The 23231-nt window shown below is 36.5% G+C and overlaps 1 protein-coding gene across 7 annotated transcripts in view; it reads right to left on the reverse strand.

Annotated features, from left to right (window-relative positions):
* PIGN (phosphatidylinositol glycan anchor biosynthesis class N) overlaps positions 1 to 23231 on the reverse strand; it is a 108194-nt gene that overhangs the window by 46143 nt on the left and 38820 nt on the right. For 6 of the 7 annotated variants that reach the window (XM_027118689.1, XM_027118683.1, XM_027118686.1 and 3 more), the window contains 7 exons: positions 14340 to 14418; positions 13208 to 13390; positions 8009 to 8148; positions 5702 to 5801; positions 5505 to 5597; positions 4307 to 4398; positions 1618 to 1726 (listed from right to left, as the gene is read on the reverse strand). In XM_027118689.1, coding sequence (XP_026974490.1) covers positions 1618 to 1726; positions 4307 to 4398; positions 5505 to 5597; positions 5702 to 5801; positions 8009 to 8148; positions 13208 to 13390; positions 14340 to 14418 — 796 coding nt within the window. The remainder of the gene's footprint in view (positions 1 to 1617; positions 1727 to 4306; positions 4399 to 5504; positions 5598 to 5701; positions 5802 to 8008; positions 8149 to 13207; positions 13391 to 14339; positions 14419 to 23231) is intronic. The other variant, XM_027118684.1, reaches the window with a different exon arrangement.

Here is a 23231-nt window from a genome sequence, read left to right on the forward strand (position 1 = left end):
ATTAATAGCCAGTTTAAGAAATAAGCTAAATTATGGCTATGAACAAAGTAAACTCTCTTAAAGATCAGATTAGCAACCTGATCACCAAATCCTAGAGACACATTTAATTTACTCATATTTTCAGTGAATGAAGAAGGAAGAATTGCTGTCAATAAATCTATGACACAATTCTAGGATCCTTTCAAATGTAAGACACATTCTCATTTTAGATACATTAAAATGTGAGAAGACAAATCTTAGAATCATAAAAATATATATATGGTACACAATAGAGGAATGAATGCAAATTAATAGGTTAAGGTAAGAAGGAATTACTTTATACTTAGGGGTATTTCTCACAAAGTCCATAAGAATTTTAACATGGTATTCTTTGCTCCTACAGATAAGGTTCAGAAACACTCACTTCATCAAAGTATTCAGTATTACAGGTGAATTTTTTCAAAGCTACTATGGTTTAGTGTAAAATCAGTTGGTATACCATTTAAAATGAAAAGATACACTTCAGTAGGGCTTCCCTTGTGGCACAGTGGTTGAGAGTCCACCTGCCGATGCAGGGGACACGGGTTCGTGCCCCGGTCCGGGAAGATCCCACATGCCGCAGAGTGGCTGGGCCCGTGAGCCATGGCCGCTGAGTCTGCGCGTCCGGAGCCTGTGCTCCGCAACGGGAGAGGCCACAACAGTGAGAGGCCCGCGTACCGCAAAAAAAAAAAAAAAAAAAAAAAGAAGATGCACTTCAATAGCTTGATAGGATCTTTGACAAAAATACTTCTCTTTTTATATGTTCTCTGTTGTTCTCCGAGAACGAGTTAACATCTTTTAAGTGTTGTATATTTTAATTTTTGAGTGTTCTTGGAAATACTATTATCCCAGCTTTGTTCTGAGTAAATTTTTTGAGGAGACTTAAATAAGTTTTTTTCTCAGTGTTCTAGATGTGGTTTATTGTTTATTGTTGAAAAGGGAAAAAAAAGTGGTTTCCACTCTTATCTACAAAAAAGCTATCATTTTACAGAATATGACATCATATAATCTCTTACAACCCTACTGGATATTATCTTTACAGATTAAAAACAAACAGACAAGTTCTATTACTGAAAATCACACATCTAGTACAAAGCATAACTGGGAATTGACTCAATTTTGAAATGTCAAGTTCAAAGTTCTTTTCACCACTCCAAAACCACCAACCAAGGTGATGTTTATTTTCTCCTAGTATGTCATCTGAAGTCTTAAACTGACTAATTTTCTTGTAAACATACTAAGCGGCTGCTTTCACTTCAAAGAGCTTACTTTTTTCCTGACCCAAACTAGGACACCACAGAATCTCAGACCAGAGGAAGTCTTTTTCAGTTCAACTCTTTGGACAATACTTCTTATATCTCCTTAATCTCTGCTATCTAGGCGTTTTGGGGGGGGGGGCCTCTGTTGACCTTTTTGCTATTTCATACCTTTTAGAGAACATATTTCCATATAATATCTTAAACAGAAAACTCTTCTCAGCTGGTATTGAGGTTAAAAAAAAACAGGATGGCATCTTAAGAACAATATAATTAAATACAACTGTAAGATACATTTTAGTGTATCATTTGTATAACATAGTGTTGAAAATCTGTAACTGACCTGTAATAGATGTAACACCAGCTCTTCACTTACAAGACTATCTTTTCTTTTTAAGACAGATGTTACAACAAACAGGGATAGCAGAAGAACCAGCAAGCCTGCACCCACTCTGTTTTAAAACACAATTCACAATTTCAAATTTTCTTAAGACATTTATAGAATATATATCACATGAAAATATTAGATATTTTACTTTAATATAGAACCTCTCAATCATTTGCTTAATCAAGATGAAGTAACAAGATGAATACACAGGTGTAAGAAGAATAAAAATCTTAGAATAAAGATCCTGTGGGGATGGTGTTATTTGCAACTTTTCACACAATTTTTTAAGTATCTTCATCTTATTTCCATAATTTGATTTTTTTAACATTTACGCATACCATAATTCTCAGCTTGACTTGGACAAATTTACAGAAAACAATATAAAAGATAGCTATACAAATATATCAGTATCTACACCACACATTTTCTGACTATGAGCACCTACTCATACACAAAGGAAAATCTACATTTATAATCCACAAATTGTTCCTCTCTATCACTGACGTTGGTGCTTTTCACAGCTGTTTCTGGCTAAGGGAAGGATGGAAGAGGGGCCACAAAAGTAGCATGTGGGTGAGGCATTGGTACAGTAATGAAACAACAAATTCCACTTTTTCAAGAACACCAGATACAGTATGGTTCCTGAAATCGAAGGAGACTAACATCAAGGAAATACTGTACTATTACTATTGAGTTCTATTTCTCACCTCCTAAAAATCCAAGTAACACAGGACGACTGAAATTATATTGAGGATAGAATCTGGAACCCAGTAATATAATAGAACTATGTGAAAAGGAGTTGGTTTAAGAGAAATAAGAAGGAGCAAAAGGCAGGGTTATAGAGAACGTGAAGCAGGAACTCCCAGGAAAATGCTTGTTTTTGCTTTTGTTTTGATTCTTCTAATATTCTCTTTAAGAATCATGAGGGAAAAGTTAATTAAATCTTATGAAAAACAACCGTGTATGATTAAGATTCTTTGTTTTTCTCCCCCATACCCTCTTAAAAAAATAATTTGGTATTTCAATTAATTGGCAAATATGTTTTTACCTCAGAATATTATAGCTATGTTATATAAATTTTTGCTCTTTCTTTTAATTTATCCTTAAATATTTCACATATCTATCTTTGTAATTTTCTAAAGAAGAGAGATGAGGTGAGAGATCAAATGGAGAGTAGCAATTTCTCCATAAACCAGGAGGCAAAATGAAGAAGTTGCAAATATAGCTACTGGGAAACTTGAAGCACTGAGGAATTTAAATTAAGAGGGGAAACAACATAATTTTTAAAAATACAAATTAGATTTCTCATGGTTTAACAAGTTTACTTCCTGAATTAATCTTTACTGGAATAGGTAAAGTGAAAATTTTCTATGAAGACCATTTATATAATTTCTTTTCCTTTTAGCATAAGTCCTGTTCAAATATGTCAATAGTGCTTGAGCAGGACAGATGGGTAGAGGCCAATGAAAGGAGGGAAAGCGGCTTTATAGAGACAAGAGAAGAGCTCACAGAGTAGTGGGAAGCAAAAAATAAAATGTTTGACTTCATCTTTGCACATGCTGTTTACAGTTTATGACAGCTGCAAAATGTTTTCACTTAGAACTAATAAAGTATGGCTTAGATAAAACAGTCTTAGAATTCAATAAAATTTTTTGAGCTCTGCTAATAAATTGACTTCCTGGAATAATTTCTGATCTAGTCCATATTGTTATTCTCACAGAAATGAGATAAAATGTATATAATTTATAGGTACTTTAAAATGAACACATACTTTAAAAAAATATTGAGTTAATTTTCCTTCAAAAGATATACCCTCATCTATTAAAGATGGGGTTAGAACACTAAAAAGTTGGTTACACAAAGTTCAAAAGAAAGTAACAAAGATGATTACATGATTAGAAAATAAGAAAGGAAATGTTAAATGAAATAGTGATCATTTAATTTGCCAAGCGCCTGCACACACACACACACACACACACACACACACAGCCATCAGATTACATGATAATAACTTTAAAGTTAAAAACAAATGTAACCAATTATTTTACAGATTTGCTTGGGATATACTGAGGAGAAATAAATATAACAGCAGCATGGAGAATTCAGGTAAGGTATATAGAATTTTCTAACAGCTTAAGTGATTAAACATGAGAAAGCTGTCAAGGTACAGAGAGTTTCCTCCCATGGAGATCTTTACATTCAGAATAGAAGAGAATTTCATTTTTCTCAGACATTTAAAATGTGGACATGATCAAAGGAAAAGAGAGATTGCATCAATCATCAGTGGCTTTTAGACCTTTTAATTTTGGCAACAGAACATTTTTTCATGTGAAACCGTTTACTGATCTTCCAATATATAAAACATACAAAGGCTTCTAGACCTTTAAAAAATTCTTGGCATTTTAAGTTATCATTGGCACAATTTCATTTCTTACAAAGGTCCAGAAGCATCTTCAGGGAGTTTTAATGCCTCTCAGAGCCTGAGCCAAAATTATGACTAATGGTTTGATAGTATTTAGTATTTTAACTTCTAGTTTGTTCACATGATTTTAAACTCATGGCCAAGACTTGGTTCATATTTCATAGTGTTGATTGAGAAAAACAATTGCATTAAAAAGAAAATAAGTTAAAATATGGTGCATACACTAGAAAGATATTTGGCTTTCGTCCTACAACAGGCATAAGTGGGAACACTGCCAGGAGCAAACAGAAGAAAATCCAACTCAGCGAGGTGCTCTAAAATAAAGAAAAAAGTTATCTTTAGACATTATGGTACAAAAACTGTCTTCAGTGTTTCACAGACTACATGGCTGTGAAACTAAAAGGAAAATTCAAAGCTTTACATCTGTTTACTTTAAAAAGTAATATAGTTACTATTTGTGAAGGATCTGTTATACAGTAGGCACTATATTAGGTATGATATAGGCATTATCTCATTTAATTCTCACAATAACCTCAATAGGTAGGCTGTATTATTCACAGTATTTCAGATGAGGAAACTGAGCTCAGAGATGTCAAAGTGTAAGTAGCACCAGATCTATTACTAGTAAATGAAGCAGCCAGGATTTAGACTCAGGTCTGCTGTTTCAAAGCAAGCACTTCATTCAATTTATGTTCTACCATATATTGATGACATCTTTAAGAAAGCTGGCCTGCAATCATAATCAAATGATTGTGCCCAGGAGGGAAATAAGTAAAAATACTTCTGTAATTAGATTAAGACAAAAAATTGTCAATAGTCCCATTAACTGGAAAATTTTGTAGGTTCTCATAGAGTAGAAAGAAGATATTTCTATCTTCCTGCTACCTCCACCAAAAAGTATCAAAATGAAAACATGAGAGTATTCTTTGTAGAAGCACACTGTAATTACCTACCTAGTTAAAGGCAGAAAATCAGGAGTAATTATACTTTAAAATAATCTATCATGAATAAATACTTCTCCAGAGAAAAACTGAGGTGGCTCCAGACCAGGAGGGAGGTGACTCCTCTGACTTGAGTCCAGAGTGTGGCCGCTCATGCCACTGCACTGCTCTGGGCAGTTCCTCTGTGGCATTTAGATATTTGAGCCTAAAGGAATCTAGGAAGTGCTTCAGAGAAGGACAAATCAGCTCTGCTTCTTGAGTATTTCAATCACCACAAGACCAGTTCACTTTGATATGAAAGTCTGCATGAATCACTGAAACCTTAAAGTCAACTTCAGTCCTCCTGTCAAAAGGGTCAGGATCTTTATGTAAGGTCACATTCTACCCTGTTCTTAAAAAAATGAATAATTCCCTGAGTTAAATGCATATCAAAACAAAGCCGCTATGAATCTGCCTAATTTCAAAGTGAGTACTTATACCTTTGCTCGAGTCCACAGTGGAGTGATAAATGGCCAACCTGCAAATGCAATGAGTCCAGCTGTAAGCATATAGCGGTAGAAAAAACTGAGAACCTAGTAATGCAATCCAAAGAAGAAAGGGAAAATGAGGTCATTTCAAAGGAGTTACATGTGCATGAAAGAGACCTGAAAATGTGGTAACGTGGTAAATTACTTACTAATACTTCAACTCCCAGGATAAAGAGTAACAGGTATCCAACAAAATGACTTGGAGGGAAGGTCAACAGTAATGTGACCAAGCCTTGAATAACTGGAAATCTGTTTAACAAGATTATTTATAAAAAGATTATTTATAACCTATATTGAATATAAAAAAATTAGTTCTCATATAGTTAAAAATAAAAATTTTGTGCATAGAAATCAGGGAATTTTCAATTCATAGATTTTTCAAAAACTAAGATAACCTCCAACATTTGTTTCAATGGCTTTACTTACCTAAATCTTTTTTTGATATCTAGTATTCTAGGAAAAATGTAACTTCTGAATTAAGTTGATAATGATCACATTAATTTGCTTGGCTTTTTTATAAACATTAATGACAATAAATGAGTCTTATTGGATGTTTAAACATGGGCACATACAATTACAGATACAACATCAGAAATAAAATACAATAAACCCAAATGAATAAACATAAAGAACATTTTTAAAATTCACTGAAGTTAATTTTATATTGAAATCTCAACTGTCTTAATAAAATAAAGGTCGTTTTCCTAGTCTAGGTAGAGAAAATCTTAATTGCACTTTTTCACTGGGTGAAATACAAACTCAATTTAAGATGTCACTAATTGTACACTAATTGTAATTAAATGTGAATTCATAACCATTAAAAATGTATTACATACTTGAGTCCTTTTTACATTTCATCACTGGAAAAATTTATTTAGCATCGGTAGTGCATTATTAAGTAGACAATTATAAAAAGTCAGTATCACTTGGTTTATAACCTTTTTCTGATTGAAAACAATGGTTACATAATGTCATCAAAACGATTAAGGTGCCATGTTAGGAAAGAAAAGCTAACACCAATCTAAAGGAGAATGTTTCTTTTGTTCCCAACAGTGATGATTTTGTAAAATCATTTAGATTATTTCTAGAAGAAAAGTGAATTTTTATGTTTTATTTTCTTTATAATCTATCAAAAAGATAAAGATAGAACACAACATATTTTCAAAATCACTCTGTCCTTAAAATTTTAATGTATGTGTGTTCTTCATAAATAGAAAATTTAATAATTCAGGAGGGAATTTTGGATAACACCTTTCATTCTAAAAATTTTTAAGCCAGAGCAAATGACATTAGGAATAAATCCAATTTAAATATGTACATCCAGCAACCCTATTCCTTTCAAATGGAGAAGTAACAGTCTGTTCTTTTGTCAGTGTCTTTTTGCCTTGTTTTTAAAAATGTTAACATTTAAAATATTTTAATATTAATTTTTATTTTTCATATTAAGAAGAGGTGGTCAAAGCTGGAGGTAACAAAAATTAGAAAAGAAAACACATTGTGTCATTGCAACATGCTCGCCAGCCCTGACAACACCCTTATTCTGGGCTGTCATTCCCTGGTCTGCTTTCGGCATCTGGTTTGCTCAAAGGATGCCCAAGACTAAGTTTAAATTTAGATTACTGGTGCAAATATAGAAATCAACACGATCTGTAAAATGACCCTCGCTGCCTGTGAACATGAACCAGCCCAACATTTTAGTGATTTTCTTTTAAAGTGTTTATAACTTCCATGAGAGCTCTACCTCTGATGTTTCCTACAATGGTAAGAATCCATTTCAAGTCCACCTTGTGAGCAAGCACTTAAAGGTAGAACCACAGCATACAAGAATAATCTCCCCTAACCCCTGTAGGTATACATTACTAGATTGGATTTAATTGCGAACTTTCATTCATCTAGGTTTACATGATAGCTGGGAAAGGAGGGGCAAAAATGTATGGAACAAAAGCATGCAAATTGCTTTGTGAAACATGAAGATACACTGGAAACTGGGATGATGAGACAAATTCAAAACGTAAGTCACTCCTGACATAGTACAATCCATATTAATTACTTAATTTTTACTCCAGATTTTTCTTATAAAAGATAACACAAAGAAGGGAATGAGGCCAGTGCTACCTCAGGGCAATCAAGATGAAGTCAAAAGGGAAAAGTAAAAAGGATGTTTAGGGAATTCCCTGGAGGTACAGTGGTTAGGACTCTGCACTTTCACTGCCGAGGGCCCGGGTTCAATCCTGGGTTGGAGAACTAAGATTCTGCAGGCCTCAAGGTGCGGCTAAGCAAAAAAAAAGCCTGTTTATATGCAACGTTTATGCTGTTATGAATGAAATGAAAGGGCTTGGAGATTTGAGGGTATTATAATTATCTTTCATGACTTATGCTACAGAAATCTAATGCATTTAAATACAGATTTAACTGTCAGTGAAGTGAAAAACAAGACCACAAGATGTGTTACTTACTCTCTCAGAACCGCATACCATACTGGCAGTGGCAACAAGCAATATATGTAGTAAGTCCAGGGACAGGCTTGAATCAGCAGGAAAAGTGCTAGTAAAACGCCAACAGCTATAAAACTGCATGACAGGAGATGGCTTGGTTTCTGAAAGTTAAACAAAACATTGAAAACACTCCAAATCCATGCTACTTGATAGGTTTTTAAAAGAGATTTTATAAAGTGAAGAAAATACATTACTTTCTTTCAGTGATTCTACTACTAGATGATTAATCTAAGAGCTGCATTAAAAAAAATCTGTCATTGGAGAAGCACATTATAGAAGAAAAAGCTGGATAGCCTGGAATTGTTGCAATTAGGTAATTCTCAATTTAAAATGACTATGCTCCTAAAGTTTGTTTGCAAGTAACTTCTTCAGAACTCTGAACATATTTCTCCTTAGTAACAATTTTATAAATGTTGATTAAGTTCACTGACAAGCCCACAAAAGCCCATTTAATCTACAATAAACTGTGGGACCTAATCTTCATTTGGAACAATGATTCTATCTATTCAAACTTCAAATTGACATGCTGCCCACGCTTCTCTCTCCATCACCCAACCACAGTAGGTTCATTCAGTCATATCTTCTCTCCCAAACACCTGCCGAACAAGAAAGGAGCTCCTCCATGTAAATCACCAGTGACGGCCTCCACAGGCCGTGGGTGCTCTGGGCCAGGAGTAATGATGTGAGGGTCAGGGACAGAAATGCCAATGATTGGAACAAGAACACACTTATGGAAAGCTGTGATGCTAAGAGCACACTGGAGAAAAAAAAAGGACTGGAGGGGTCACATGGTACTCTCTTGCCTCCGTGCCTTGTTTTCTCTCTCTCTGTTTCCCCCTTGTTTTGCTACCCAAACTAAATAAGGTGAGAATTAAGAATTACCTTCTGGAGTAGGGGAGGTTAGGGAGGAAAAGCAAGAGTTTTTTTCCCCCTTATAATTCCTCCCTCTGGCCTAAAATGTCACCAGAAAGGAAGTAAAGAAGCAAGAATAAACTAGGGCAGAGTTGTAAAAAGGAAGGTGAGACACAGCATTGTGATTAAGAGTTTGGCGCTACACAGATCAGAATTCAAATCCTGGCTCTGTCACTTGCTCACTGTATGACCATGAGCAAAGTACAAAACAGATTCTGAGACTTAATTTTACCCCATCTATAAAATGCAAAGAATAATTCCATATCTATTTATCAAGGCTAGTAATGCTTAAATGAGATTATGAAAAGAGCTTAACAAAATGCCCAGAATATTACTACTGCTTAATAAATAATGGCTACCATTATCACTTTTATTTTTCTTCGCTCCTCCTCTATCTCTCTGCATTAGTCCCAAAAGTCACTACAGAAACCTCTCAGTGACTAGCACTGGAAATGGAGGTCCCATAGCAAGGGAGTGGAAGAAGAAGGAGCAAGTCTCAACCAGATATGGACAGGTAGAGTCTCTAAAGCTCAATGTGCCTGAGGCAGGTATTCACTTTAGGAATTGGGACTGGTTTCACATCACTCTGAGGATAGTAAAATAATAAGAAAATAAGTTTAAAGAGTACCTAAAAAAGACACTCAAGGGATTTTCTAGAGTCAGTACAATACCATGTAATTATCCAATCCTTTGACACGTAAAGTAATCGACATTACAAATAAACATCTACTTGTAGGAAACCAAATCAAAAAGAATTCAGTTCAGCTAAAGTAAAAATTGAAAGGATTTTAAATAACAGGAATGGGGAACATTTTCCACCTCATCATCATTAACTCCCTGCCTCCCCAGACCCTCCAAAAAATACCTGATGATAATGAACCATGCTGTGTGCATTGTCATGACTCCTCCATCCAACTAGCAATGATTAAGTCGCACAGTCTACGCCATGCTCTGTACTAGGTGCTGGCCTATGAGGAGTTTAAACCATACAGGTGGAGACTGAATCCTGGGACTTGGTTTAAGGGGTTAACATTTTGTGATTTCCCTAAGTAGTGAGAGAATAAGGGAAGCATGTGGCAAAATAAGGATATTCAGTTCTAAAGCAAAAGACATCAGAACTAGCAAAAGCAAAGGAGAAGAGTAGATAGAAGTTAAATGCAGAGTTCAATTAGGAGGAGCTATGGCAAATTACCTTTAAAGAGAATGTTCACTGCAGAGTTGTCTGTAAGAGTTATAAACCTGTAAAATCTGGGGGACACTATCATGGAGAAGTGACAGAAACTTTGGAGTCAGACCTAAATTTAATTCCAGCACTGCTGTTCTATTTGCTGTCAATTTGACTAAACCATTTAGCTTGTCTCAAGCTCTGTTTCCTCATCTGGCCGTGGAGGGTAGAATTTGCTGCGAGCTCGCCTCTCACTCCCCCTGGGCCCTCTATAGTCTAGCCGTATCAGTGACTTGCAGCCCTTCCAAGAAGCCATGCTGCCTCACTCCTCATCTGGCACATGCTGCTCTCCCTGCACCTTTTTCCTTTTTTCTATTGTGCTATCCGACTCACCGTTTAAGATTTGACTTTGGCAACAACTACCTCAGTGAAGGCTCCCTACACCCCAACTGCAAGCATCATGTTCTAATGAGTGCAGAGCTGCAATCATCTCACCCCCAATTGCTCTCCAAGCCTCCCTTTGGTTAATGCTGTAGACTTCTGGCAACTTATTCTTCCTCCAGATGCTGTCACTTCACTAGATTATAAACTCTCACTGACGAAGAATCAGAATGTTTTTGCAAACAGAACTAAAGGGTTCAAAATACTTTTAATAACCTCAACTGTAAAGGTCAGTTTTATGTGTCAACTTGGCTAGGCTACAGATCCTAGTTAGTTATTCAATCACACATTAATCTAGGTGTTGGCTGTGCAAATACCGTGTAGATGTGATTAAAGTCCATAATCAGTTGACTTTAAGGGAGATTATCCTGAACAATCACGGTGAGCCTGATTCACAAAAGGCTCTAAGAGCAGAACAGAGGGTTCCCCGAAGAAGAAACTGTACCTGTGGAGTGAAGCTTCCGCTCCTGCCTGCAAGTTCCAGTCTGCCCTTCCTGATGGCCTGACCTCTGAACTTAGGACCTGCCTAACTAGCCCCACAGTCACATGAGTCAATTTCTTACACTAAATTTCTTAATACAGAGATCTTACTGGTCTATTTCTCTGGTTTAACTCTAAGTGATAGACCAGCTCTTCACTAAATAAAGTCTAAACGCTATAGTCTAGCATTTGAGGCCTCTGATTACTTCCACCTAATCTATATTATCAGTATTATCTCTTATTAGGCCCTTGAACAAACAAATTCCCCCATCCATATTATGAGAATCATACCATTAAATTTAGGGTAGTATTAAGCTTAACTGAATAACACATGTACAACACCCAGGACAGTCCTGGAATAGTGCAGTTTAATAAATATTACTTATTATCCCAGAATAAAAATACATCTTCCCAACTCTGCCTCTATTTATATTATTCAATTTGCTTTAATTCTTATCCTCTCCCTATATTCTGACTGTTAAATTTCCACCAAGACTTATTTTTTCCTGTTATCATCACCCTAGCTAAAGTGAGATTTTCTTTATTTAAGATATGATAGTCATTGTATCACATTCACTTAACATTTTATATTAAAGTTGTCAAACATTTGTTGTCTTATGTAATATAGCATAGTATATGACCTATACCTGATAAGGTGGCTATGTGTATACATCTTTTACCTACTTTATTTAATTACAAGCTCCTTGAGAAGCTTGTAATTTTGTATCTGAATTTTGTATTTCTTGGTGTATCCTATGAAGCATCTCGCATTGTGCTGTATACGCAAATATTCTCTGCATTATCAGATTAACGAATAAAGAACTATCAGCTGTGAAATCTGCTGACACAACAATCTAAAGATACCATATCCCTTCTCAATAACCCAAAACGTCAAGACAAATACCAAAAGGCAGCGTTTGGCATTAGACTACTCTGGACTCAAATCTCAGTTCCTCCACATCCTAGCTGAATGGCCTTTTGCAAATTACTTAAATAGCTTCAGTTTCCTGTTTTATACAGAAAAATTATAATGCCTACTTCCAGCACTGTTACGTTTAAAGTGGCAAAATAAACTTCAAATACCCAGCTGAATGCCTAGTTATATCCTCCACTAAAACACGTTTGTTTTTGTCTCTTTTCCTACCACGTAAGAAATGATTTCTACTCTAGCCAATTTCACATACATTCAAATAATGAAAATTAGTTGGGGTAAATTATTTAAGATGCATTACAGCATTATACAAAAATGGAATAAATACTACTGCTCTTCCTTCCATTACAGAAAAATAAAGTATAAAATTGAAAAAAGTTATCACTGGAAATGTCTGCAGACTATTATTATTAATAATACACCATTCAGGTATATTACTTTTTAGATGATTTGGACATGGTAATAATCATTAGAGAATGAAGTAAAGGAGATGGAAGAGGCATATTATCCCTGGTAAATGACAGTAATATATTTTAAAAGAGTAAAATGTTTTAATATAGTTAAACCATATATGTACTGTTATATTTTCTCAGTTGTATAAAGTATTATTAAAGAGCGGGGTTTTTTTGGCATTGAAAGTACGGGGTTTTTTTGGCATTGAAAGTACAGTAAACTGGGGACTAATTCTTAAAATGAGGATATATAGAAAGTTCTGGAAATCTGTATTTAAGAATTTTAGAAAGATGAAAAAGGTAAGAAAAATGTATATTCCAGAAAGGAATATGTTCCTTTTAAAAGGAACATTTTGAATAAGTGATTTTATTTCTTTCCAGCTCCTAAACTTAATATCAGATAAAGTTAAATATATTGCTTTGAAACTGTTTTCTGATCACCTGTACTGTAGAAAGATACAGAATACTTATAACATGCTAAATAATTATAAAAATAAACAGAAAAACAACACAATTAATGCCATAGGCAAATGTAAATTACACAGCTATGTTTATAGCCTCTTAAGTTACAGGACCATTATTACTGATACACCCTTTTCCCAACTAAAGAAACAGAGATTACTGAGAAAAAAAGACCCAATACAACAAAAGCAAATGAGTTAGCTTAGTACAGCATGTACATTATATGAACTCACTGCAGTTAATTTGATATAATTTCTTTCCTTAGTCTTATGATTTTACACCATCATCTGAATCTTCATTATACTTTCTGAACATACCTTGACTTCTTTACTAACACCTCTGGTAAGGTTGCAGTGAGACTTGATGATCAGCAAAGAAGCATAAGATGTCCATCCCACAAAACCAAGAACGACATTGAAAGCCAAAAAGAATCTGTCATAAGTGTGATAATAGGACAATCCTTTCAATGCAAGATTAATCAGCTCCTTGCAAAGGGAAACCTATGGAGAAAGAAAAATGTAACTCGCCACATGCAAAGACAAAGAAAATCTAAGTTTCAAAGGAAGAAAAATTATTAAAGTAACCGTAGATGATTGATCAAAAACAGATTTTGATTGTTCAAGGATCTTCTTGCAAAGTATAACAAAAATTCATGAATAAAATAAATTTCTAAATCTTGATAAGAAAGGACATTTAAAATGCAAACTATCTATGAGATGTACAATGATTTTAAATGATTCTGAATGATTCATTTTGTGGAAATTATCTTCAAATGACACATGAAAGAAATGGTTCTCTAATATAGGTCCCTGATAGGAGATGCCCACATTTACATGTTTTGACTTTCTCATATCAGATTACCCAAATCAGTTATAAAACATTATTAAAATAGCTTAATATTTTAGTAGAGAAGAATAGCTTGCCATTGTAAAACTATAACAAAAATAAGCATTAGAAATGCCATCATACTACTCAGGCAATTTTAGAAACCAAAAATAGAATTCTTTCTTACTTTAAAATTATATCACCATTTAAAACAGAGAAAATTAATGAAAAACATAGTAGGGCAGGAGTTGGGAAAAGTCAGAGCTTCAGTATGAACCATTAGATTTCAAATAGTGTGAAGCTAATTCTAAATGTACAGATATGTCATGTTCTAAAATATTATGCATAAATAAGTTGGACGACAGAAGCCTGGAATATACTTTCTCATTATAGAGAACAGCAATTGTTCATTTCCAATGTTAACCTAAAAAAATTTACCTATAACATTACCTGAAATAAGAGAAGTATGTCCATGTGGCTAAAGCAGCTACTTAGGAAATTCAACCCTTCCTTAAAGGTTCAGGAAAGCTCCCTGGCCTGCCCACTTTGCTCTCCATCACCACACTTGCTCCTCCCCATACCTGAATGATCAGCTATTTATATATACAAGGCCTGCATACTTACTGCTTCATCATACTTTTTCTGTTTTATATAAGATCTTGCTTTTCTTAAAATGTTGATCTGTTTAGAATCAGAAAGCGAGCTACAAAAGAAAAAAAATGCTTTAGGTTTAAAATGTTTCTTCATTTTAATCACATTTTTTCTTGGTTCTTTGCTTAATTGAAAATAAAAAGATGGTGAAAATTGAGTAAAGACAAAAAGAAACAAACAAACAAACTCTGAGCCAAATTGTATCACTGCTGGTTATCTGAACTCTTCCAAGAAATAACTTATAAATTAAATTTGGTTTTCTTGACTCAAAGTTTCAGCTGCCAAACTCCACTTATGACAGTCATACGATACATCATTGGAAGAAATGTAATGCTCTGGCTAACACAGAAATTCTGATTAAATCAATGTAATTAATGGAACAACAAACGAGTGGTCTGAGTTACAACACTTAGCTCTCTCATGCTCATGGTAGACACAACAGACAGGGCAGATTCACTACGGTGCTTTGTACCCTTGAGCCAGACAGGGCCTGACAATTTTCATTATCAAAGAGATCTGAGCAGAGCTTAACCAACAATTAAAGTTAGTGAATAATTTGAATCTATTGGCTATTTTTGTATTACACTATATACTTTTTTGGTTTTCCTATCTTTCATTTCTCTTTCCACCATTTCCCTGTCCTTGTTTTACCACAGTAAAAACCTTAAATACAAAGGAGAAATACTCCTAATACTGCATAAATAATTTTTAAATAAGTATATTTAAACACAAAATTGAATATATACTGCTTAACTAGCATCTACATTCCTAAAGTGAATACCTTTACATTTTAAAAGTGTAAAAAAGTTATTTAAGGATATATTAGGTTGGATCATTTGAAATTGATGTTTTTATATGTCAAAAACTACTAAATTAAATTTTGACAATTTCATATGGCTCAATAATCACTTGTCTTCTTTCTACTTGGTTTCAGCAGCTTCTGAAGAGATGAGACGGAGACTTTGTAGAAAGTTCGTCTTTTAAGCAATGTTATTAGTTTGGGTGGGTCACAGACATCTTTCAGAATCTGAAACTTGCTCTAGAAAAATAAATAATCCAAAATCTTACATATAATTTCAGAAAATTCAAGAACCCCAGAACTCAACTATGAACTCTCTACAGTTCTATAGAGGCTTGATTAAGAATATGTGCCTACTCCAAGGGATCCCAGATCTTGCAACTCATGGGAACCCAATCACTTTGTCAGATTGTAGGAAAATCCCCCACCCCTGGACTCAATGGGATGTGGAGGAAAAAGGTACCAGGAAGCAAGAATACATGAAAGAAAAACAAATTACTTCAAACTGTTGCCATGATCCAGTTCTCTGTCCTTCAGACACCACACATTTTGGAATATCTTCCTAGAAGTCTTAGAAATGGAATTACTGGGCCGAAGGGCACAGGAATTCTTTGAAGGCTACACCTAAGATAAATTTTCCGAAGTTCTATAAAACCCTTCTAAGTTGATCTTCCTTCCCCTTGCTCTAATCCACTCCACTTCCTAAAATACTGATTACATCTTCTGATATGCTTGAAATTGATATGGGTATATTATTGTCTACTTCATCAATTCTAAACGTCCTAGACTACTGATGACCATCTCCTTCTATTCTACTTAATTTCCCATTATCCCAAATATACACTCTCAGTTATAAAATGGTTATGCTCTTCATTCTTCACCTATCTTGCATTCACGTCTGAGTTATTGTTCATAAAGATCCTCCAGTCTCTGCTTTCCAAAATCAAATCTTATCATCCTTTATGGTCTACTCCAAATCTCACCTCACACCATTAGCACTTTAGTGTGGTCTCATCATCAATTTATTTCTCTTCAATTAAATTTTAACCTTCATGAGGGCCACTAATTATTTACATTAATATCAATAATACTCAGCAAAGTGCAAAGCACATAAAATGAATCAATAAATCTTAATTGATTAAAATGCTATAAGGAGAGGAGCTTCAAGATGGCGGAAGAGTAAGACGTGGCGATCAACTTCCTCCCCACAAATACATCAGAAATACATCTACATGTGGAACAACTCCTACAGAACACCTACTAAACACTGGCAGAAGACCTCAGACCTCCCAAAAGGCAAGAAACTCCCCACGTACCTGGGTAGGGCAAAAGAAAAAAGAATAAACAGAGACAAAAGAACAGGGACGGGACCTGCACCAGTGAGAGGGAGCTGTGAAGGAGGAAAGGTTTCCACACACTAGGAGCCCCTTCACGGGCGGGAACTGCGGGTGGCGGAGTGGGGAGCTTCGGGGCCACTGAGGAGAGCACAGCAACAGGGGTGCGGAGGGCAAATCGGAGAGACTCCCGCACAGAGGATCGGTGCCGACCGGCACGCACCAGCCCGAGAGGCTTGTCTGCTCACCTGCCGGGGCGGGCGGGGCTGGGAGCTGAGGCTCGGGCTTCGGTCGGAGCGCCGGGAGAGAACTGGGATTGGCAGCGTGAACACAGCCTGAAGGGGGCTAGTGCGCCACAGCTAGCGGGGAAGGAGTCCCGGAAAAAGTCTGGACCTGCCGAAGAGACAAGAGACTTTTTCTTGCCTCTTTGTTTCCTGGTGCGTGAGGAGAGGGGATTAAGAGCGCTGCTTAAAGGAGCTCTAGAGACGGGCATGAGCCGTGGCTATCAGCACGGACCCCAGAGACTGGCATGAGATGCTAAGGCAGCTGCTGCCACCACCAAGAAGCCTGTGTGCGAGCACAAGTCATGATCCACACCTCCCCTCCTGGGAGCCTGTGCAGCCCGCCACTGCCAGGGTCCTGAGATCCAGGGACAACTTCCCCGGGAGAACGCACGGCACGCCTCAGGCTGGTGCAACATCACACCGCCCTCTGCCACAGCAGGCTCACCCCACACTCCATACCCCTCCTTCCCCCAGGCCGGGGTGAGCCAGAGCCCCTGAATCAGCTGCTCCTTTAACCCCGTCCTGTCTGAGCAAAGAACAGACGCCCTCAGGCGACCTACACGCAGAGGCGGGGCCAATGCCAAAGCTGAACCCTGGGAGCTGTGCGAACAAAGAGAAAGGGAAATTTTTCCCAGCAGCCTCAGGAGCAGTGAATTAAATCTCCACAAACAACTTGATGTATCCTGCATCTGTGGAATACCTGAATAGACAACGAATCATCCCAAATTGAAGAGGTGGACTTTGGGAGCAACGATATATATATATTTTTTTTCCCTTTTTCTCTTTTTGTGAGTGTGTATGTGTATGCTTCTGTGTGTGATTTTGTCTGTATAATTTTGCTTTTACCACTTGTCCTAGGGTTCCGTCTGTCCATTTTTTTTGTTGTTAGCACTTCTTATCATTGGTGGATTTGTGTTTTTGGTTTGGTTGCTCTACTCTTTTTTTTTATTATTATTACTTAAAAAAACCTTTTTTTTAATGATTATTTTTTTATTTTAATAACTATTTTATTTTATTTTATTTATTTATTATTTTCTCCCTTTTATCTTGAGCCTTGTGGATGACAGGCTCTTGGTACTCCAGCCAGGTGTCAGGGCTGTGCCTCTGAGGTGGAAGAGCCAAGTTCACAACATTGGTCCACAAGAGACCTCCCAGCTCCACATGATATCAAATGGCGAAAATCTCCCAGAGACCTACATCTCAATGCCAAGACCCAGCTCCACTCAATGATCAGCAAGCTACAGCACGGGACACCCTAAGCCAAACAACTAGCAAGACAAGAACACAACCCCATCCATTAGCAGAGAAGTTGCCTAAAACCATAATAAGGCCAAGACACCCCAAAACACACCACCAGACGTGGACCTGCCCACCAAAAAGACAAGATACAGCCTCATCCACCAGAACACAGGCACTACTCCCCTGCACCAGGAACCCTACACAACCCACTGAACCAACCTTAGCCACTGGGGACAGACACCAAAAACAAGGGGAACTACGAACCTCCAGCCTGCGAAAAGGAGACTGCAAACACAGTAAGTTAAGCAAAATGAGAAGACAGAGAACCACACAGCAGATGCAGGAGCAAGGTAAAAACCCACCAGACCTAACAAATGAAGAGGAAAGAGGCAGTCTACCTGAAAGAGAATTCAGAATAATGAAAGAAAAGATGATCCAAAATCTTGGAAATAGAATGCAGAAAATACAAGAAACGTTTAACAAGGACCTAGAAGAAACAAAGAGCAAACAAACGGTGATGAACAACACAATAAATGAAACTAAAAATTCTCTAGAAGGCATCAATAGTAGAATAACTGAGGCAGAAGAATGGATAAGTGACCCGGAAGGTAAAATAGTGGAAATAAATACTGCAGAGCAGAATAAAGAAAAAGAATGAAAAGAATTGAGAACAGTGTCAGAGTCCTCTGGGACACCATTAAACACACCAACATTCGAATTATAGGGGTCCCAGGAGAAGAAGAGAAAAAGAAAGGGACTGAGAAAATATTTGAAGAGATTATAGTGGAAAACTTCCCTAATAAGGGAAAGGAAATAGTTAATCAAGTCCAGGAAGCACAGGGAGTCCCATACAGGATAAATTCAAGGATAAAAATGTAAAGACACATATTAATCAAACTATCAAAAATTAAATACAAAGAAAACATATTAAAAGCAACAAGGGAAAAACAACAAATAACATACAACGGAATCCCCATAAGGTTAACAGCTGATCTTTCAGCAGAAACTCTGCAAGCCAGAAGGGAGTGGTAGGATATATTTAAAGTGATGAAGGGGAAAAACCTACAACCAAGATTACTCTACCCAGCAAGGATCTCATTCAGATTTGACGGAGAAATTAAAAGCTCTACAGACAAGCAAAAGCTAAGAGAATTCAGTACCACCAAACCAGCAATTTATAACAAATGCTAAAGGAACTTCTCTAGGCAGGAAACACAAGAGAAGGAAAAGACCTACAGTAACAAACCCAAAACAATTAAGAAAATGGTAATAGGAACATACATATCGATAATTGCCTTAAATGTAAATGGATTAAATGCTCCAATGAAAAGACACAGACTGGCTGAATGGATACAAAACCAAGACCCGTATATATGCTGTCTACAACAGACCCACTTCAGACCTAGAGACACATGCAGACTGAAAGTGAGGGGATGGAAAAAGATATTGCATGCAAATGGAAATCAAAAGAAAGCTGGAGTAGCAATTCTCATATCAGACAAAATAGACTTTAAAACAATGACTATTACCAGAGACACAGAAGGACGCTACATAATGATCAAGGGATCAATCCAAGAAGAAGACATAATAATTGTAAATATTTATGCATCTGACACAGGAGCACCTCAATACATAAGACAAATACTAACAGCCATAAAAGGGGAAATCAACAGTAACACAATCATAGTAAGGGATTTTAACACCCCACTTTCACCAATGAACAGATCATCCAAAATGAAAATAAATAAGGAAACACAGGCTTCAAATGATATATTAAATAAGATGGACTTAATTGATATTTATAGGACATTCCATCCCAAAACAACAGAATACTCTTTCTTCTCAAGTGCTCACGGAACATTCTCCAGGATAGATCATATCTTGGCTCACAAATCAAGCCTTGGTAAATTTAAGAAAATTGAAATCGTATCAAGCATCTTTTCCGACCACAATGCTATGAGACTAGATATCAATTACAGGAAAAAATCTGTAAAAAATACAAACACATGGAGGCTAAGCAATACACTACTTAATAACCAAGAGATCACTGAAGAAATCAAAGAGGAAACCAAAAAATACCTAGAAACAAATGACAATGAAAACACGATGACTGAAAACCTATGGGATGCAGCAAAAGCAGTTCTAAGAGAGCAGTTTATAGCAATACAATCCTACCTCAAGAAACAAGAAATATCTCAAATAAATGACCTAACCTTACACCTAAAGGAATCAGAGAAAGAAGAACAAAAACCCCCCAAAGTTAGCAGAAGGAAAGAAATCATAAAGATCAGATCAGAAATAAATGAAAAAGAAATGAAGGAAACGATAGCAAAGATCAATAAAACTAAAAGCTGGTTCTTTGAGAAGATAAACAAAATTCATAAACCATTAGTCAGACTCATGAAGAAAAAAAGGGAGAAGACTCAAATCAATAGATTTAGAAATGAAAAAGGAGAAGTAACAACTGACACTGCAGAAATACAAAGGATCACAAGAGATTACTACAAGCAACTATATGCCAATAAAATGGACAACCTGGAAGAAATGGACAAATTCTTAGAAATGCATAACCTGTTGAGACTGAACCACGAAGAAATAGAAAATATGAACAGACCAATCAGAAGCACTGAAATTGAAACCGTGATTAAAAATCTTCCAACAAACAAGAGACCAGGACCAGATGGCTTCACAGGCGAATTCTATCAAACATTTAGAGAAGAGCTAACACCTATCCTTCTCAAACTCTTCCAAAATAGAGCAGAGGGAGGAACACTCCCAAACTCATTCTACAACTACCATCACCCTGATACCAAAACCAGACAAAGATGTCACAAAGAAAGAAAACTACAGGCCAATATCACTGATGAACATAGATGCAAAAATCCTCAACAAAATACTAGCAAACAGAATCCAACAGCACACTAAAAGGATCATACACCATGATCAAGTGGGGTTTATCCAGGAATGCAAAGATTCTTCAATATACGCAAATCAATCAATGTGATACACCATGTTAACAAATTGAAGGAGAAAACCCATATGATCATCTCACTAAATGCAGAGAAAGCTTTCAACAAAATTCAACACCCATTTATGATAAAAACCCTCCAGAAAGTAGGCATAGAGAGAACTTACCTCAACATAATAAAGGCCATATATGACAAACCCACAGCCAACATCGTCCTCAATGGTGAAAAACTGAAACCATTTTGTCTAAGATCAGGAACAAGACCAGGTTGCCAACTCTCACCACTATTATTCAACATAGTTTTGGAAGTCCTAGCCACGTCAATCAGAGAAGAAAAAGAAATTAAAGGAATACAAATTGGAAAAGAAGAAGTAAAACTGTCACTGTTTGCAGATGACATGATACTATACATAGAGAATCCTAAAAATGCCACTGGAAAACTACTAGAGCTAATCAATGAATTTGGTAAAGTAGCAGGATACAAAATTAATGCACAGAAATCTCTGGCATTCCTATACACTAATGACAAAATATCTGAAAGAGAAATTAAGGAAACACTCCCATTTACCACTGCAGCAAAAAGAATAAAATATCTAGGAATAAACCTACCTAAGAAGACAAAAGACCTGTATGCAGAAAACTATAAGACACTGATGAAAGAAATTAAAGATGATAGAAATAGATGGAGAGATATACCATGTTCTTGGATGGGAAGAATCAACATTGTGAAAATGACTGTAATACCCCAAGCAATCTACAGATTCAATGCAATCCCTATCAAACTACCACTGGCATTTTTCACAGAACTAGAACAAATGATTTCACAATCTGTATGGAAACACAAAAGACCCTGAATAGCCAAAGCAATCTTGAGAAAGAAAAACGGAGCTGGAGGAATCAGGCTCCCTGACTTCAGACTATACTACAAAGCTACAGTAATCAAGACAGTATGGTACTGGCACAAAAACAGAAATATAGATTAATGGAACAGGATAGAAAGCCCAGAGATAAACCCATGCACATATGGTCACCTTATCTTTGATAAAGGAGGCAAGAATATACAGTGGAGAAAAGACAGCCTCTTCAATAAGTGGTGCTGGGAAAACTGTACAGTTACATGTAAAAGAATGAAGTTAGAACACTCCCTAACACCATATACAAAAATAAACTCAAAATAGATTAAAGACCTAAATGTAAGTCCAGACACTATTAAACTCTTAGAGGAAAACATAGGCAGAACACTCCATGACATAAATCACAGCAAGATCCTTTTTGACCCACCTCCTAGAGACATGAAAACAAAAATAAACAAATGGGACCTAATGAAACTTCAACGCTTTTGCACAGCAAAGGAAACCATAAATGAGACAAAAAGACAACCTTCAGAATGGGAGAAAATATTTGCAAATGAAGCAACTGACAAAGGATTAATCTCCAAAATTTACAAAAAGCTCATGCAGCTCAATATTAAAAAAACAAACAACCTGGGCTTCCCTGGTGGCGCAGTAGTTGAGAGTCCGCCTGCCGATGCAGGGGACATGGGTTCGTGCCCCGGTCCGGGAAGATCCCACATGCCGCGGAGCGGCTGGGCCCGTGAGCCATGGCCGCTGAGCCTGCGCGTCCGGAGCCTGTGCTCCGCAACAGGAGAGACAACAGTGAGAGGCCCACATACTGCAAAAAAACAAAACAAACAAAAAAAAACCCAACCTAATCCAAAATTGGGCAGACGACCTAAGCGACATTTCTCCGAAGAAGATATACAGATTGCCAAGAAACACATGAAAGGATGCTCAACATCATTAATCATTAGAGAAATGCAAATCAAAACTACAATGAGATATCATCTCACACCAGTCAGAATGGCCATCATCAAAAAATCTACAAACAATAAATGCTGGAGAGAGTGTGGAGAAAAGGGCACCCTCTTGCACTGTTGGTGGGAATGTAAATTGATACAGCTCCTATGGAGAAGAGTATGGCAGTTCTTTAAAAAACTAAACATAGAACTGCCATACGACCTAGCAATCCCACTACTGGGCATATACCCTGAGAAAACCATAATTCAAAAAGAGTCATGTACCACAATGTTCATTGCAGCTCTATTTACAATAGCCAGGACATGGAAGCAACCTACGTGTCCATGGACAGATGAATGGATAAAGAAGATGTGGCACATATATACAATGGAATATTACTCAGCCATAAAAAGAAACGAAATTGAGTTATTTGTAGTGAGGTGGA

This window comes from Aethalodelphis obliquidens, unplaced genomic scaffold (genome assembly GCF_003676395.1).
Source record: "Aethalodelphis obliquidens isolate GAN/ISIS:26980383/991018 unplaced genomic scaffold, ASM367639v1 scaffold19, whole genome shotgun sequence".
Taxonomy (NCBI): domain Eukaryota; kingdom Metazoa; phylum Chordata; class Mammalia; order Artiodactyla; family Delphinidae; genus Aethalodelphis; species Aethalodelphis obliquidens.